Genomic DNA, 16,724 nt, shown 5'->3' with positions numbered 1-16,724 from the left:
ATTCACACACTTTAAGATATGACGATGCATGTCACAAGACTAAGTGTTTTACCTCAGATTTGTGTAGTGTTTTCTCCCCCTGCTCAGTAAGAAGTTGCTAATAACCAATCAATTTCCAGAAGTAGTTGGTGAGGGCACAAGAGTAGAAGTCAAGGAGGTAGCAGCCTATTTTTTTTTTTTATACTTTATTAATAAGGGAAAATCCTTTACTCAATTCTTTCTTTACTCTATTCACTATTCTATCTCTCTACTAGAAACCTTCCTAGAATTAGGAGCAGCGGGCAGCCACTCAGCAGCGCCCGGGAGGGTGGAGACTCAAACTGGCAAGCCTCTGGTTACAAGCCAAGTTTCCCTTTGTTTCCACTTGGCCATCTTACTATTTTAATCTTAAATCATATCGGGGGTATCTTGGTATGTTTGCCGATATCTGATTATACATTTGAAATCCAGTATCTGCTGATACCTATAGTAAATGTTAATGATGAGCTCTGGTGTGATGCAGTTTTAAGAGATGATCAGACCTCATCAAAGCCCTCATATTAGCTGCTGCGAGAGTCCATTTGTGCTGTAAGATTGTTGGATTTTTTTTCCCAATGGGGAACTGAGGATAAAACAGAAACAATGGGAAGTGAAGCTGCACAGTGGGATTAAAGAGCCCAGAGAGGAGCTGTTTCTCAGTGTGTTGTCCAGGTAAATAAGGTGTAGCTTGGAGAAACTTCCTCCTCAGTACAAGCTCCAAATCTCTCCAAGGTCACCTCTGTCACACACACAGTCTCCAGAGGAACTTGTGTGTCCTCTGTGAAGACTCCAGTGTTAGTCTTCAAACACCTGCAATCAACTATTTCATGGGCACTGCCTCCACCACAAGGTCCTCAATGTCACGCTTTCACGCCCAGGCCTCCTCGTGAATTCACCAGTGATGACAGTGTCCCTCGAGTCAGCAAGCCCTAAAACATCCAGCTGTGGAGAGGAGAGCCCGGGCTGAATGTCACTGCGGCGGCACCACAGACTTTCACACAGTCTCGCTGGCCTCTTCCTGCTGTCACACACACGACACAACAGCTGCTTGATCCCACACTGGTGTTGGGATCACATACACATACTGTACCTGTCAACAACACATCTAGAGAACAAGAGGGGAGGGGGAAAAAAAACTACATCTGTCCATCCATTTTCTACCACTTTATCCTCCACATGAGGGTCACAGGGGTCGCCAGTCCATCACAGGGCCACATAGAGACCAACAACCATCCACTCTCACGCCTATGGTCAATCTAGAGTGTCCAATTTGCCTAATCCCCAAATCTAACCAATGTTTTTGGACTGTGGGAGGAAACTGGAGAACCCGGAGAAAACCCACACACACATACACGGGTCCCACACTCAAAGTCATTAGCTATAGGCAAAGAAGAGTCATGTAAAAGGTTTTACACATTTATTCCCACTTGCCGTACATCCAGGTTAGAATTCCATCCACATTTATCCAAGCCTCTCTTGGATCAACAACACATTGAAATATTTCCTTGATGTTTCAGGTTGTGAATGACAATTTATACATTTAACAATAACTTAACAGTTAAAAACAAACAAAAAAAAACCTTTCTATACCAAAATTTAGCACAGCTTCTAATGGACACGTTGCCATGGTGGCAGATTTCTAAATAATTTCTACAGTATATATTGACCTATCATAGCTGGGTATCAAGGGTCCATAATACTAATAACATCAAAGGTCCGCAATACCACATTCCTTAGTGTTTACTCGGGGACAACAAGGAATCCTGTATTAGTCATTTAAACTAAATTAACTCAATACTAGCTCCTACAATGCGGATAAATACTGCCTTCACTTGGTTCATATCTACACAGAGGAAACTGATAATGTTACTATTGTTACCAAAAACATGTGACATGTGAAGGCCTAATAAAGTGGCAGCAGTGACACACACACACACACACACACACAGTGCTGTACATACAGACAACTCAAGATATGGTTTAAAATATAATATCACAAGACAAATACCGAACAATACTGTTTAACATAAACTGTATGTATACAGCAGCAGTGGTGTATGAACATCAGTAAATGCCTGTGGCTAAGTGTGCGAGTGTGTGTTGAGGGGGTGGTGTGGGAGTAGAAAGTGAGTTTTGCTGGGGGGTGTTGTGCATTTAAAAACAGACTTCTGCACACCTTGGTTGTAACGACCGTTGCTGTTGCCTTTCTATCATCCTGAAACAGTCTGCCAGCCATTTACCTCTGACCTCCTCTGGCATCGACAAGGCTTTTTTTTTTTTTTTGGCTGTTTTCTACAGAAAAAATCCCAGTACGTCAGCAGTTTCTTTGCCACGTTCAGTTTCACTTATTAAATCTCATTTCTTCCCCCCTTCTGATGCTCAGGAGACAGAATCTACACACCTGCTGCCATGTGATTGGCTGATTAGATGTTAGAGCAGTTGAACAGGTGTACCTAATAAAGTCGCTGATGAGTATATGACTCGTTTTCACGTCATGAGAATGTGTTTTTGACTAAAAGACTGGACGAGGGGTGGGTCAAAATGTCCATTTGGTGATATATCGTCGTCCTTCCACATGCAATACGAGAATAAGTAAATATCAATACTGTAATTAACAAATTAAGGCACTTTTTTGTAAACAGTCCCTGCCAGTGTCACTTTGTTCTCTATGTTGCGAATAAATAGAGTAATCCTGCACTTTTAACTTTTCACGGGCGTTCCATTTTCTTCAGTTGGACAGATATCGTCATGTATCACTATGTGATTGTCTTACCATGGATCATGTATCGTATCGTACCATGAGGGACCATGAGGGACCCTGAGGGACCCTGTGGTGCCCATCCCTACTCTGTGATTTTTTTAATTAAAGTGTTTTGGTCTAGAACACTGCGTTCAAACGGCGAGTTTGGACGGACACGAGGACCATGAGCCTCCTTTGATCACAGGATCCACAGCAGAGGTGAGGAGGATGTTGTAGGATGTTAAATTCCTCCTTCCTGTCGCTCCCTCTCATCACCTGGCCTTTAACATTGGCAGCTGACGTCAGAGCGGCCTCAGGCACCGGACTGTCTCTGTTGTTTTTAGCTGTCACTTCTCCCCCCCCCTTACTCCTCTGTCTGTTCCTGGCTGATTTCCAAACTCCTCCAGCTCTTTGTAGGAGTGACCTTTGCAGAGGCAGACTGAACAGAGCGGCGCGGGCGCGCTCACTTTCACGGTGGGTGTGACTTGTGTCAGTGTGTGGTCCTGGCAGCAGGGATCAGAGAAGGCTGTGAGGATAATTTGAACACGACTGTTTTCATGGGTGTCCTGCTGAGGCGGCTCACAGGAACCCCACAGACAGAGTTTATCTCAGTCAGCAGGAACCACGATTCGCCATTTATCTTACACTTAAATGAGGGAAAAATCAGGAATTATTGACATATAGTGGTGAGACTGCAGACTGCAACAAACGTAGGACTTTCCCACTCAGGAAACTATGGTGGCCTTCACGAACCACAAAGGAAATTGTCCACCAAAACACTGGTTTGTCCACTGGGCTGCTGTAGAGACATGGCAGCATGTAAAGCGAGACCCTTCTCTTAAGTACATAAAACGGATTATTCTATGGCTACATAAACCAAATGTTTTTTATTTAAAAGCCATTTTACACTTATACAAACATACTTAACAGTAACATATTCATGACATGAAAATGTAATGTAAAATTCAGTTTACCCTCCTAAATGTTACACAGTGGACTGGAGTCGGATAAGAAACAAGAGCATCATGTCATAACCTAATTAATATTAGTGTGATTTAGATGTAATGTAGCAGCAATCAAACAAAGCACAGACTAAGGATTAAATGTGATCTTTTAAATGTGGAACCTAATTAAAGGTTATCCCCTCTGGGATTATCTTGAAGTGTGGTTGAAGACAGAAAAGTTGTTCCTTTTAAGAAGTAAATGGTATCAGGACATTCACAGTGTTTCAACCTACAGTTTGGGCTTCTAGAATATTGTAATATAAACAAAGCTTTCATTAATAATTTAGATTTTATTTCTTTGTCCAAAACCATAAAGATCCCACCTGAAGCTTAAAGATTTTCACATACAGCATGGTTACTAGCAGCAACCAATCCACCATCAATGAGTTTTTATCTAGTCTGTTTGTTTATTGACTGTTTTTCATTGTAGTTTTGACAATGCTATACTGCATAAATCTCTATTCTATTCTATTTTATTCTATAATATTATAACTAAGAGGTGTTTTTCTTCTTCTTCTAGACTCAAAGTAGACCTACATCAGTAAACCCTGCTGTGTTATTATAGTGGTTGTATCTGATACCTAGAAGTAAGAGCAGAGTGAGAGGTCGCTGCATGTTGCCATGCTCAGATGGCAACTCCTCAGGAGGCCCCTCTGGTCAAATCCAAGGGCCAAAGACGCCAATCAGCCTCCTGTGTCTCTGCTCCATAACGCAGCCATGGAAACTGTGCCGGTGATGGCCTGTGACCTTTTCCGTTACTCGAGGAACAACCGTGGATGAGAGGTGAACAAAACCCTCAGGATCATGTCTCTCACCATCACAGACAGAAACAGAAAGTAAATTTACACATCTGATGTAGTTGCTGTTTCTTTTATTTTTACCCATGGAGAGCTATTCTTGTAGTTCTTAATATACAACTACTCTCTCAGTTCCTGCGCCTCTCAGCTAGAAGAAACGCGTTCTCACCCTTTCCACCTCAGCGTGTGACTCAGACGTTTAAAATGGCACCAAAAGAGGAGGAACATTTGTTTAAATATACCCAATAATTTTGGACCACATTTAAGTTACTATTTTTCTTAATCCATAAGAAAATGACTCTTCTTAAAGCTGAGCAGGGTCAAATATAACACTTTAATATGTCTATCTATCTATCTATCTATCTATCTATCTATCTATCTATCTATCTATCTATCTATCTATCTATCTAAATCACAGTGACAGTGTATTTTCGGCGCCATCTTGTGGACAAAAGAGCGCATATAATTTATGTTCCCGCTCTAGTCTCGCGGTATTTCAGGCGCTTAGCGACCTCCCAACTTGTATGTTCTCACTGGCCAATCAATAGTCTCCGTGTGATGCCCGTAAACCAATCAGCGGCGAGTATTTGGGCACCAATTTAAACCAACAGACACAGCTTACTGTTTTGGTAACAAGCGGCGTGAGCGAGCAAGTACGCCAAAAACGATAGTATTGTGTTTTTAAACGCCATGATCTGCATTTAAGATCAAACCGAGCGGTGAAGTATATCAAAAGACTACTTTGGAAAGTAGTCTGTTCTAACGTTTCCCGGTTTAGGAGCCGGGTTAACGCGTGAGCTCAAGGTGACTTAACGTTAGACTCGTTTTAAACGAACAGTTTAAATGCCGTCCCGTGTTGAGGACTACGAAGTGTTGTACACGATAGGCTCAGGCTCCTATGGAAGATGCCAGAAAATAAAACGGAAATCCGACGGAAAAGTGAGTAAAACTTAACGTTTATGTGCACAGAAATCGTTGTTTAAATGTAACTAGTTACCATTATCCTCAACAGTTTGTTCTCTGTTGCCCAGACGTGTAATACTACATATGAATCTAAATGACAATAGAAGGTTTGTCACTTTATTTGTGGTCCCTGTTTGCACAGCAGCCATTTTGAGAGGTCACAGTAGGAAAAATCTCAGGTGTAAATAATCAAATCAATGATGGCTGAGTTCCATTTAGCTTCCTTAGTTTCAGAGTGCATGCTGGGTAATTTTCACATAATGGTCGAGTGTGTACACAACGTTCATAGTCGTTACTGATTTTGAAAAGACTTGAGAGTACACACTAACCGACTGAACCGACTTTTACGACTGCACCTGATAAGGGATCACAGACTACGTGATTTGTCAAGCCAACTAGGAACTCGTGATTTATCACTTTACTACTAGCACACAATATCGACAAATGTCTGTATGATCTGATTCGTCACATGTAAATATAGGGCTTCCTTGACAGTGAACAGCCACAGTCATGTATTTCTCATTATCCTAGTATGCTATCTTCAATTTTTGTTTGTTTGTTTATTTCATCCTTTCTTGTTTATGATTATTGCTGATAATTATTAGATGTCATGCTCTGTCCTTGTGATTAATTTGCCCCTCATTTACACTGTAGATCCTGGTGTGGAAGGAGCTGGACTACGGCACCATGGAAGAGAGTGAAAAGCAGATGCTGGTGTCAGAGGTGAACCTCCTGCGGGAGCTTAAGCACCCAAACATAGTGCGATATTATGACCGCATCATTGACCGCACTAACGCAACGCTGTACATCGTCATGGAGTACTGTGAGGGTGGGGACTTGTCCAGCCTCATTGGCCGCTGCATTAAAGAAAGGTGACCATGGTCTCATGCATGAGACACTGGATGGTGACATGAACACTGTACAGTTGGTTGTGTATTTATATATGTGAAATTCATGTCTGACAGTACCTGCAGGATTAAATGTTTATTTATTTACAACTGCAGGCGTTATTTGGAGGAGCAGTTTGTCCTGAGAGTCATGGCTCAGCTCTCGCTGGCCCTAAAGGAGTGCCACAGGCGCAGCGACGGCAGGGCCACAGTTCTTCATCGGGACCTGAAACCAGCCAACATCTTCCTCGACAGGAAACAGAATGTTAAGATTGGTGACTTTGGTCTGGCGAGGATCTTGAATCATGACACCAGCTTTGCAAAGACATTTGTTGGGACGCCTTACTACATGTCCCCAGTAAGTTGTTTTACTTCTGTCTGTCTTTGTCGATGTTAAATATTAACTGTGACTAATTAGTGGCGATCTGTCTTGCAGGAGCAAATGAACCAGTTGTCATACAACGAGAAGTCAGATATTTGGTCACTTGGGTGTTTGCTGTATGAGCTATGTGCACTGTCGTAAGTTTTCAAGCTCTTCTGGTTGTTGTTGTTTTTTTTGTTTTTTTTCCAACATCTTGTTTGTTGACCGCAAATGACATTTTCCCCAACTGTCTCCTTTAGGCCTCCGTTTACTGCTTACAACCAGAGGGATCTGGCAGAGAAGATCAGAGAGGGAAAGTTTAGAAGAATTCCTTACCGCTTCTCTGATAAACTGAATAGTTTACTCAGCAAAATGCTCGACCTGAAGGTTAGGAGTTAATCATGCAAAAATTCTATAATATGATTGAAGTGGACCATTAATTTGTCCAAAAACCACTTGTGCTACCTGCTGCTTACACCCATTCAGACATGCATGTGGCCACATTCCTGATCTGCATGAACACAATCCATCCTCTCGCCTCCTGCAATTTTTCTTACAGTAATCCACGCCCCTTTGTACAGTCAGACTGTGGCAGTGTGTATTCAAATAAAGAGTGGGGGATGCCAAATCCAATCTTGTGTGGTTACAGGAAATGCATCCAGGACACTTTTTAATGCTAGGTGTGAACAGTAATACTTAAGGATGTCTGCATGCAAGCAGATCTGTCCTCAGGGATTGTACAGTAATGGGTTGTCTTTTTTGTTAGGACTATCTGAGGCCATCTGTGGAGTCTATTCTCCAGAGCAGCCTGTTGGCTGATGTGGTTGCAGAGGAGCAAAGGAAGGTGGAGGTGCGGCCTCGGAGAAAATCTGCAGGCTCTGACTGTCCCCTTCACAAGCCCGCTGAGCCACCTGCCGTCCCCACAGCTGCAGAGCTAAGGCTCAGGGAAGAGGCACTGAGGGACAGAGAGAAGGCACTGAAGGGACGTGAAGAGAGGCTGGAGAGTAAGACATTCAATCAAAATACTCTTTCTTTATCAGAGTATTGCATTTGTTTCTGTCAAGTACAGTGGAAATGAGTAGTAACAGCAATGATTATGATTCTGGCAGGTAAAGAAAACAATTGAATGTGTTTTCCACCTGTGATAAAGCAATCCTACACTAAAATGAGTGCAATAGGAACAGGCTTAAATGCAGTTCTGCAAGGTTGTGTGAATTTGTTGTGTATATTTGCACATTGAAGGCGTTGGGCTGCTTTCCAATTTCAGGCACATTTATGAAAGTACTAGTATCACAAGAAACCCAAACAATGCCCAACCTCAGCAGTGGTGTTGTGAGTGTCTAATGAACTGAAAACACTGTTTATCATATTTCATGTTGTCAAACAAACCTGTGTCAGGATCAGGTTTTTGCATGCTACCTTTGTAACAGAAGTGTTGTAACCAAACCTGCTTCACACCTAAATCCCCCTGGATTTTACACATATGTATGATCAGTAAGATAAATGCTATTAATGCCAAAAGTAAACCTTTTCTGTTTTTGTTTTTTCATGGCAGAAAGGGAACAGGAGCTGTGCGATCGTGAACGTCTGTCACACGAGAGGCTTGCTAAGTAATTTCAGTCTTCTTTCTTTTCTTTTTTTTAAACAGTCCCCACAGAGGTTTATTTAACTTATCCATCACTCTTTTTCTTCTAAATGTACTATTATCTTCTGTTTCAGGGCAGAGAGTTTACTGTTGAATTACAACCGTCTGCAGCAGCAGCGGGACCTGGCACCTTTCTATGGCAAAGACATAGGTATGGGAATCAGAAGACCTGTGGACTTGAGCAGAGACAAGACCTGAGCATGCTTTGTCTTTGTCCTTCTGTTTGTGTGTTGTGTTTTATTTATTACTTCTTAAAGTCATGCTAATAAAGTTTTTATACACCAATAGAGACATAATTAAACTAGAGGATTTGTGCATTTCCCATGGAAAGACGCCACAGACTTGCTGACCAAGTTGCTGTGTTGTGTGTTTTTTAAACTACTGCCACTGAAGTTCTGTAGACTGGGACCTTTTTATTCTTTGATCTATACAAACTAAATGCAATAATGCTAACAGGAAAATAGTACTTGTGAAAGGCTGGCTCAGTATTCCCAACAAATGAAACTTGCATTTTAAAGTCTGTAACTCACGTCGCATGCCTGGCTATCTAAAATCCAGCCGTCATGTTACTAAACTTTAATGTTTGTTAATCGGTCACTCCCCCCATGTTTGCTCCTAGATGTGGAGAGCCTCTCCCCTGGCAAGAAGAAGGTCCACTTTGCTGGTGAGAGCAAAGAGAACCAGCGGCCTGATAGTCGTCAGAGTGCGATGTCCCAGGAGCTGATACTGATGAGGCTGCAGGCGGCCAATCTGCGCGCTCGGACACTGAGTGATGTTGAAAAGGCCTGTCAATTCAAGAGCAGACAGATCCTCGGCATCCGCTAATCATACAGGTGTCACCATGAGTCTACCGTGTGATCGCAGGCCAGGAGCTATTATAACTGGGTCTAAATAAAGCTTTATATATTGAGTGAGTAGCTGTTACAGTGAGTGAAGGCAAGGACATAAGCCACTGTACTTTTGCTGTCATGTTCTGATTTGTAGATGTTTTTATAGGCAGCTTGTGAAATACACTGTTTTTTATGTGTGTGTGTGTATATAGGTTACTTGTTAGGTTTCCTTTTTGTTGTAAAGTGTGACGTGATGAAGAACCATGCTTGAACCTGTGATAGACATCAACATGGAAACTATGCAAAATTAAAAAAAAATGTTTTATACAGAACTAGGACTGAGTCATCCTAATGAAAAGATGTGTGCCAAATACTGTCAGTGCACATTGTAAAATAAATACAAATAGTATTTATACATGTATAAAGTACAGCTAGAGAAGTTGTTTGTCAAATGGTACCATTTATAGTTTTAAATAAATATCTACAGCATTAGAAATAAAACATCAAATGAAACAGTTTCTAATTTACATCACAGTAATACTGCATTGGCTCCCTTTGATCAAAGCTGATAGTTCCCACAAGGGGTCATCACTTCACCAGTACTGTAAGAAACCTGATTGCAGCAAACGGTCATACACCTTCACACCTGGAACTCATTTGTTTCTTGATCAAAGGCAGATTTAACAATAGTTACGAGTCATTGTTGTTTGATTAATAATAGACATAAAAAGTGATTAAATCAATTAAGTCAAAAGTCAGATTTGGAATGCAGCTTCCCCACAATGGCAGATCGTTGTTTTTCTATATCAAAGATTAAACTAGACTGTGTTTGGTTAATTCCGTTAATAACTGCAGAAGATGTATAACTTATCACCCCTGTGTTTAGAGGATATTTAAGGCCGATAAATACTAGATTATATCACTTAACGCTAAATCTTACGTGTAAAAGACAAAAAAGAAATGAAAGTAAAGATGGTGGTACTTTTGCGCCACTTGCCTTGATTGTATCAAGTTTGTGGGAGGAAAACGATCTAATCAATAAGGGAAGTGCCAAATTGAGTTACATTTTCTCACTGATAATGGTACTACATAGTTTTACAGATTAATTACCTTGACAGTAGATTGTATCATATGACAAGAGTGACTTTTAAATGTTTAAGTGAATGGTGTCTTATAAATATTGATGGTAATGGTTTTATAGACAAAGATACAAAAGTTCTAGTCTGTCTTTCATCTGCGCTGTCCATTCATTTTTTTTTTTTTTACAGTTTTAGACGTTAGGAAGATAGAAGCGCTGTGATATATAATCATAGGACAATTTCAGCGGAGCATGAAGACGAGATTGGAATTACTCGTTACATTTTTGATCATCGATCAACAGAGTACAGCTGCGTGCTTAGCAACCGCTGGTTGTCTTCTTTCCCACGCCCACTGGAGACAGTTGCAAAGTGCGACCAATCAGAGGCGACACCCGTGCCGCTCCGCCAATGGGAATAAAACGAGGCGTGTCCTTACGACGCCGTGTTCCGTGTGGAAAGTTTACCGGCTCGGGTGCAAAGTTTCAGCCGTCTGCAAAGCACAGCTCGTCGGTCGGGGAACGTTTCTGGAATATGCTGTTCGAAACGGCGCTTCATTCACGCGGTACCTAGTCTTTCATCACGGACTAATTTCGCGTGGCTTCTTCAGACCGGGGCGAGTGATGCTGCTGAATGACGACACTGTTTACACCGACCGTTGTATTGTCTCAGGGAGCCAGCTAGCATAAGCTCACTCGCTAGCTAGGAGTCGAACCCGAGAGCTAGCTAGCTGTTGACCGGTTGATCGTGTAAGAATAAAACGCAGAGACCTCGTTGAAGTCGACGAAGGACCGCTGTAAAGAGGATCAAAATGGCCTGTGAACCGAACCGAGTCCGGCTGCTCTGCATGCTCTCACTGACTTTTGGATATTTCTTTGTGGAGGTGGTGGTGAGCCGGATCACTTCATCTCTGTCCATGCTGTCGGACTCCTTTCATATGCTGTCGGATGTCATCGCGCTGGTCGTGGCTCTGGTCGCGGTGCGTTTCGCGGAGAAAACCCACTCGACCAACAAAAACACTTTCGGCTGGATCCGGGCGGAGGTGATGGGGGCTCTGGTCAACGCCGTCTTCCTCACCGCGCTATGCTTCACCATCGTACTGGAGGCGATCGAGCGTTTCACTGAACCCAATGTGATCGACTCCCCCATAATGGTCGCCGTGGTCGGTGCTGTGGGGCTCCTGGTCAATCTGCTTGGACTCTGCCTATTCCACGGGCACGCCGGCGGCGGCCACGGGCACTCCCACGGAGGTCACGGTCATGGGAATAAGAACAAAAAGGGCAAAGCGATCCAGCAGGCTGGGAACGGGTCTTCAGCAGAGGAGACCAACAACTTGGTGGGCAATCACAACAGCCCCGGGGATGTGAGACCGACAAATGGTATGATAACATTTATGTAACATAAATGGTAACATTTTATCTTTGTCTTTAATGCGGTAATGCGTTCATTAAGATTCAAGAATTATTTATTGTCATTATGCATACACATAATATGCTTCAAAATGGCACAATGTCTTGGGAACAATAGTTAAAGTTGACACTATAAACAATAAAATGGACACTATAAATAGTTAAAATAATAACACAGAGCAAAAAAATATATATTGCTAAGTTCGAAAAAATGTGATTTAAATAAATAAAGGGAGCGTTTGCTGCTTTTCAACTACAAGTGTAGTAATATTGGCTCCTTGTGTTAATTCCAGTGATACTGTGGTCACCTTATCACTCCTTGCATACTTGCTTTCGTCAGCTGATATTTTTCCAGGTCAGGTCACCAAAATGCAGAAGCTGCACTGAAGTTTCTATCACATGTGATTTGACGTCCCCCCCCCCCCTCAGTCACAAGTGTCAACCTTGAATTAATTAATCAGTATTTTAACAGATTTAAAGCCACTCAGTGTCTGTCGATTGTGTTCATTTTCCTATAAAACCAATAAGTTTACTGTGTTTCCAGTGCAGTATAGCTGCCAACTGTCTTACACTACAATTTTGACGTCAGGATCCACTGAATGTTTGGTGTTTCATTCTATCCCTTTGAAACGTGACAACTGCCACTGACATCAATAGAAGACTCGGGTTTCAGGCTTTGTAATTATCTGTGTGAGTAGAGATATGTTGAAGAGTTTGTCTGAGTGAGCCAACCAAGAAACGTTGTCTTTTGACAAGTTGAAACCTGCAAGGGTCAAAATTCAACAATATTCCTTTCACAGCCATGTTGTTGTTGTGCTGTTTTGGTCACCATAGTCATAGACGGAAACACCTCTTCCTTTCGTCTGTGAAACGTTCGATGTTAATCAATGACAGACAACCCCCACAAGAGCATCCTTAAAATGTGCCACTGTTCCTCCTCCTTCCTCCTCACCCACTGAAGGGTTAAACTCATTTCTCCCCCACACTGTTACTCCCTCCTATTTTCAATAAGTGTAGGCTGCATTGTACCCCCACCCCAGTGCACTGATCGCTGTACGTGGGTCATACATCAGTGTAAGGGTGAAAGTGACAGCCCCCAGCCGCACCATTAGCTGCTGATAAATGACCTGTATAGTCACTGGATAAACGTGAGCAGCCACACCACCAGCACCATGTGTGCTTCCTCACTGCTCACAGTCGTCCATTGTCATTTTTCCCCCTCGCCTATAGGTAACAGGATATAAAAGAGTCATTTTAAAGAGTTTAAAGCAGAGTTTATATAAATGCATATTGGCTCACATTTATCAGGAGTGCTCAAAACACTTCCGGCACAGACTATGTCACAAGGCTGACTTGTATTTCACAATACTGTTAGCAAAGAAAACACTTACATTAACTGTGTTTTAGCAAATTGTCTATAATTGCCTCTCTCGTGTCCCCTAGAACAGCTCCAACATGCATTTGCTAACTTTTAACCCATTGATTGGCACAACTGGCTGCTGCTGACTGCATTTTTTTTTTAGATAATTATTGTTTTGTTTTTCTGTTCATGTCCCTATGTGTGTCTGTATATTCACTCTAAATGCTACATTAGTATCCAAGTGTCAAAGTCCCACTGATGATTGTACTTTCAACCTCATGTTCCAGTAGACCGAATTAACCTCCTGTTTTTTATCTTCAGAAATCAGCTGTAAAGACGGCACAGAGGTGCAGATGAATGGCAACACCCACTATGAGGACATGGACGCTGACCAGGACTCAACGTCGCAGCTCAACATGCGCGGGGTTTTCCTGCATGTGTTGGGCGACGCTCTGGGCTCCGTCATTGTGGTTATCAATGCTGTAATATTTACTTTTGTGTGGCAGCCCTGCCTCCCTGACGAGGATTGTATGAACCCATGTGTCCACAATCACGGCCCGGAGCCCCCAGTAAATCGCACAGTGCCGCCCCTGAAGACAGCCGGCCCTTGCTGGGTCCTATACATGGATCCCACTCTCTGCATCATCATGGTGGGAATCCTGCTGTATACCACCTACCCGCTGCTCAAAGAGTCGGCCCTCATCCTGCTTCAGACGGTGCCCAAGCAGATCAACATGCACCGGCTCAACGAGCGGCTGCTGAATCTGGACGGAGTGCTGGCCATCCACGACCTGCACATCTGGCAGCTGGCCGGCAGCCGCATCATCGCCACAGCTCACATCAAGTGCCACGACCCCACGTCTTACATGGAGGTTGCCAAACGGATCAAGGACTTCTTTCACGACGAGGGCATCCACGCCACCACCATCCAGCCAGAGTTCGTCACGTTCAACTCCGGGTCGCGAGGCTCGCTCTGCGAGCTCTCCTGTCGGACACAGTGCGCTCCAAAACTGTGCTGTGGCTCGATCGACAAACAGAACCCGGGCGCTGACAAAAAGGCGAGCAGCGACAGCAGGTCGGCTGCTTCTTCAGCTTTGGAGGTGATCAGCGAGAGCACAGAGCAGACTGCGGGCATTCAGGTGTGTCCTCAGTCAGAGGCCAAAGTTACCGTCACCAGAGAGGTGGAGTCATCTCTGTGAGATGGAGAGGTCTGAGACAAGTTGAGGAGAAGCTAGATAACTACCACTACAGGCAGATTTCTTCACCATTGTCACTTGAGGATGCTGTTGTTGTTTTGCCCTGTAGTTGCCCTGATACAGATATTAGCCTTTTATTCTGTGAAATCCCCCCCCCCCCCCAAAAAAAAAACAAAAAACAAAAACAACTTCTAGGTTTATGCATTTGAGTATCATTTTTTTTAATCTTCCTCTCTGTAATCTCTAAACCCTGCCACCAGCCTCTCCTCTGTGCCACTTGGTCCCTCTCTTGTTGTCTGTTGCCCTGGTAGTATGGTAGCGATGCATGTTGGGGCTCACTGACCTTATCTCCTCTTGGACTGAAGCGAGTCCTGCATGAGTGTCCGTCATTAACACCGTGTTGTAATGCGTCATCTCGTCTTATGGTGTTTCTGTGCCAAAGCTTCTCTCTGCAGGACTGAAAGGGTTGGAGAGTTGCTCTCTCCTCCAAAAGGACAAACAAACAAACAAACAAACAAACAAACAAACAAACAAACAAACAAACAAACAAACAAACAAACACACAAACACACACACACAAGTCAGAGCACATGGTTAGTTTATATTGCTTAGCCTATGGACCTGTTTTAAAACAAGTCTACCTTCTTGTCTTTTGCATAGGCTTTAAGCAGATCTATTTTCTTACCCTCTGGCCCCAAATGGAAAAGTATTGTATTACATAGTAATTTAAGTATTTAAGTTATTAGAAATAATCTATTTCTCTCTCTTTAGATGCTGTTTGTAATATTTAGTGTCTCTTTCTTGAAGTTTTTGACAGGCCGTCTATGCTGTAGTCAGTTTTACAGAAATGACATTTTTATAACAATGTTTTTTTGTTTCCGACTTTTCCTCTGACCTTGACGGAGACGTCATTGCAGCTATCAGTTGGATACAGAAGCCGTATCAGCAACTCACTCTCTCTCACCTTGCCTTTTTAAATACAAAACTGCTGTGGTATAGCACTAATTATAGTAGACGCAGTGAAACAGAACGTCTTGCAATGGCACAGTCGCGTAATCAAGTCTTTGTGAATCTGATGCCTTACAAGCCAGAGGGTTGGGTCTGCTGTCAATAAGTGAGCACTGTATGCTGTCAGTGAAACACTGTTCCATGTGTGTGAATCTGTACTGGACCGCTTCCGAAGATGGCCGTCGTTGAAATAGTTTATAAAATCCTCATGAATATGTGTGGCACCTCGGCACAGTTCATGCTGTAGGAGTTTTATATTTCCAGAATGGTCTTCTTTTCTTTTGTGAGTTTGCATGAACATACTGAGACTTGGTGTTTTGGATTTTTTGGGCTCAACCTAAAGAGCTCCCGTTGCTGCTTACCAGTCAGTACGTGCTGGTATCCTCCAACATGACTCATAAACATACTGATCATCTGTCCTCTGCTGTGGGGCAGCGGGCCAGGCTACATTCTGGTGAATTAAAGTTCATATGGTGGCCTTTAAAATAAGTTTTCCCTTGTCTACAGGAATTTCTTTAAAGATGATCCATTGATGCATTTCAGATATCCAATTAAATGTGTATGCAATATAGATTTATGTGCTGGGAAATGTGTTTTGTTGTGTACTTCATTTGTATTGTTCACTTTTATTCTTTTGTCTTTTAAGACACTCAAGATGTGCAAATTGAAAGCGAGTATTGTTTTTTATTTTAGATATGACATGTCAGATAATGTGTTTTTGGGATATATATATATATATATATATCTCCAATGTGTCATTGTGAAATAAAAATAATATAACTGTTTGGTACAGTTTACAAACCCCGAATATTTCATTTGATTTTTTTACCTGCTTTCTTCAGTTACTACCGTTTAAAATAATTTACATAATATTTACGTTACACTGGTTGGATGTTTGTTGTTGAGTCTTTGATAATTCTAAAGCAGTTTAATAGCCTAATTATGCATAAACAAATATGCCTGATTTATTCTGCTCATCATTCCACGACTTAACTCTCACAGGTTGATATAAAAACTTCAGACGCACCAGGTATGAGAAGTCAAACAAGACGTAAGCATATCTCAAAACATTATTGTTCATAAATGGCATCATTCATTCATTCATTCATTCATTCATATTCTTCCGCTTTGTCCTCCACATGAGGATCTTGGGGGGCCGGAGCCAATCCCAGCGGACATAGGGCGAAAGGCAGGGAACGCGGTCGAACTGGGATCAAACCAACGACCCTATGACGCAACAATTCAAGCCACTTTGTCACCGTGTGGCCCTGTGTCATATTTTAGTAAGACAAAATGATCAATTGTAATATAAGTAGCTCAAAGTATGATTGCATTTTGATTGCATTTTACCTGCATGTAAGTAAGAATGTTTACACAGAAACATGATTGAGGTTCAGACAATACAGTTAATATAACATGAAGCAACATGA

At 42.4% G+C, this 16,724-nt stretch overlaps 2 protein-coding genes across 2 annotated transcripts; both read left to right on the top strand.

Moving 5' to 3' along the window:
* The first annotated feature begins 5,154 nt into the window (after positions 1 to 5,154).
* Positions 5,155 to 9,577, top strand: nek2 (NIMA-related kinase 2). The gene is made up of 9 exons (XM_058613680.1): positions 5,155 to 5,498; positions 6,177 to 6,394; positions 6,527 to 6,767; positions 6,846 to 6,928; positions 7,031 to 7,157; positions 7,537 to 7,774; positions 8,326 to 8,380; positions 8,490 to 8,566; positions 9,035 to 9,577. Exons 1-9 carry the CDS (start codon positions 5,403 to 5,405, stop codon positions 9,238 to 9,240), a joined length of 1,341 nt encoding a protein of 446 aa, XP_058469663.1. The 5' UTR covers positions 5,155 to 5,402; the 3' UTR covers positions 9,241 to 9,577.
* Positions 9,578 to 10,584: 1,007 nt separating this feature from the next.
* Positions 10,585 to 14,444, top strand: slc30a1a (solute carrier family 30 member 1a). The gene is made up of 2 exons (XM_058613679.1): positions 10,585 to 11,700; positions 13,412 to 14,444. The coding sequence occupies exons 1-2, from the start codon at positions 11,133 to 11,135 to the stop codon at positions 14,287 to 14,289; spliced, it is 1,446 nt and encodes a 481-aa protein (XP_058469662.1). The 5' UTR covers positions 10,585 to 11,132; the 3' UTR covers positions 14,290 to 14,444.
* Positions 14,445 to 16,724: the final 2,280 nt, after the last annotated feature.

The sequence above is a fragment of the Solea solea genome, chromosome 17, assembly GCF_958295425.1.
Source record: "Solea solea chromosome 17, fSolSol10.1, whole genome shotgun sequence".
NCBI lineage: Eukaryota > Metazoa > Chordata > Actinopteri > Pleuronectiformes > Soleidae > Solea > Solea solea.
This window is presented reverse-complemented; position numbering and strand designations above follow the sequence as displayed.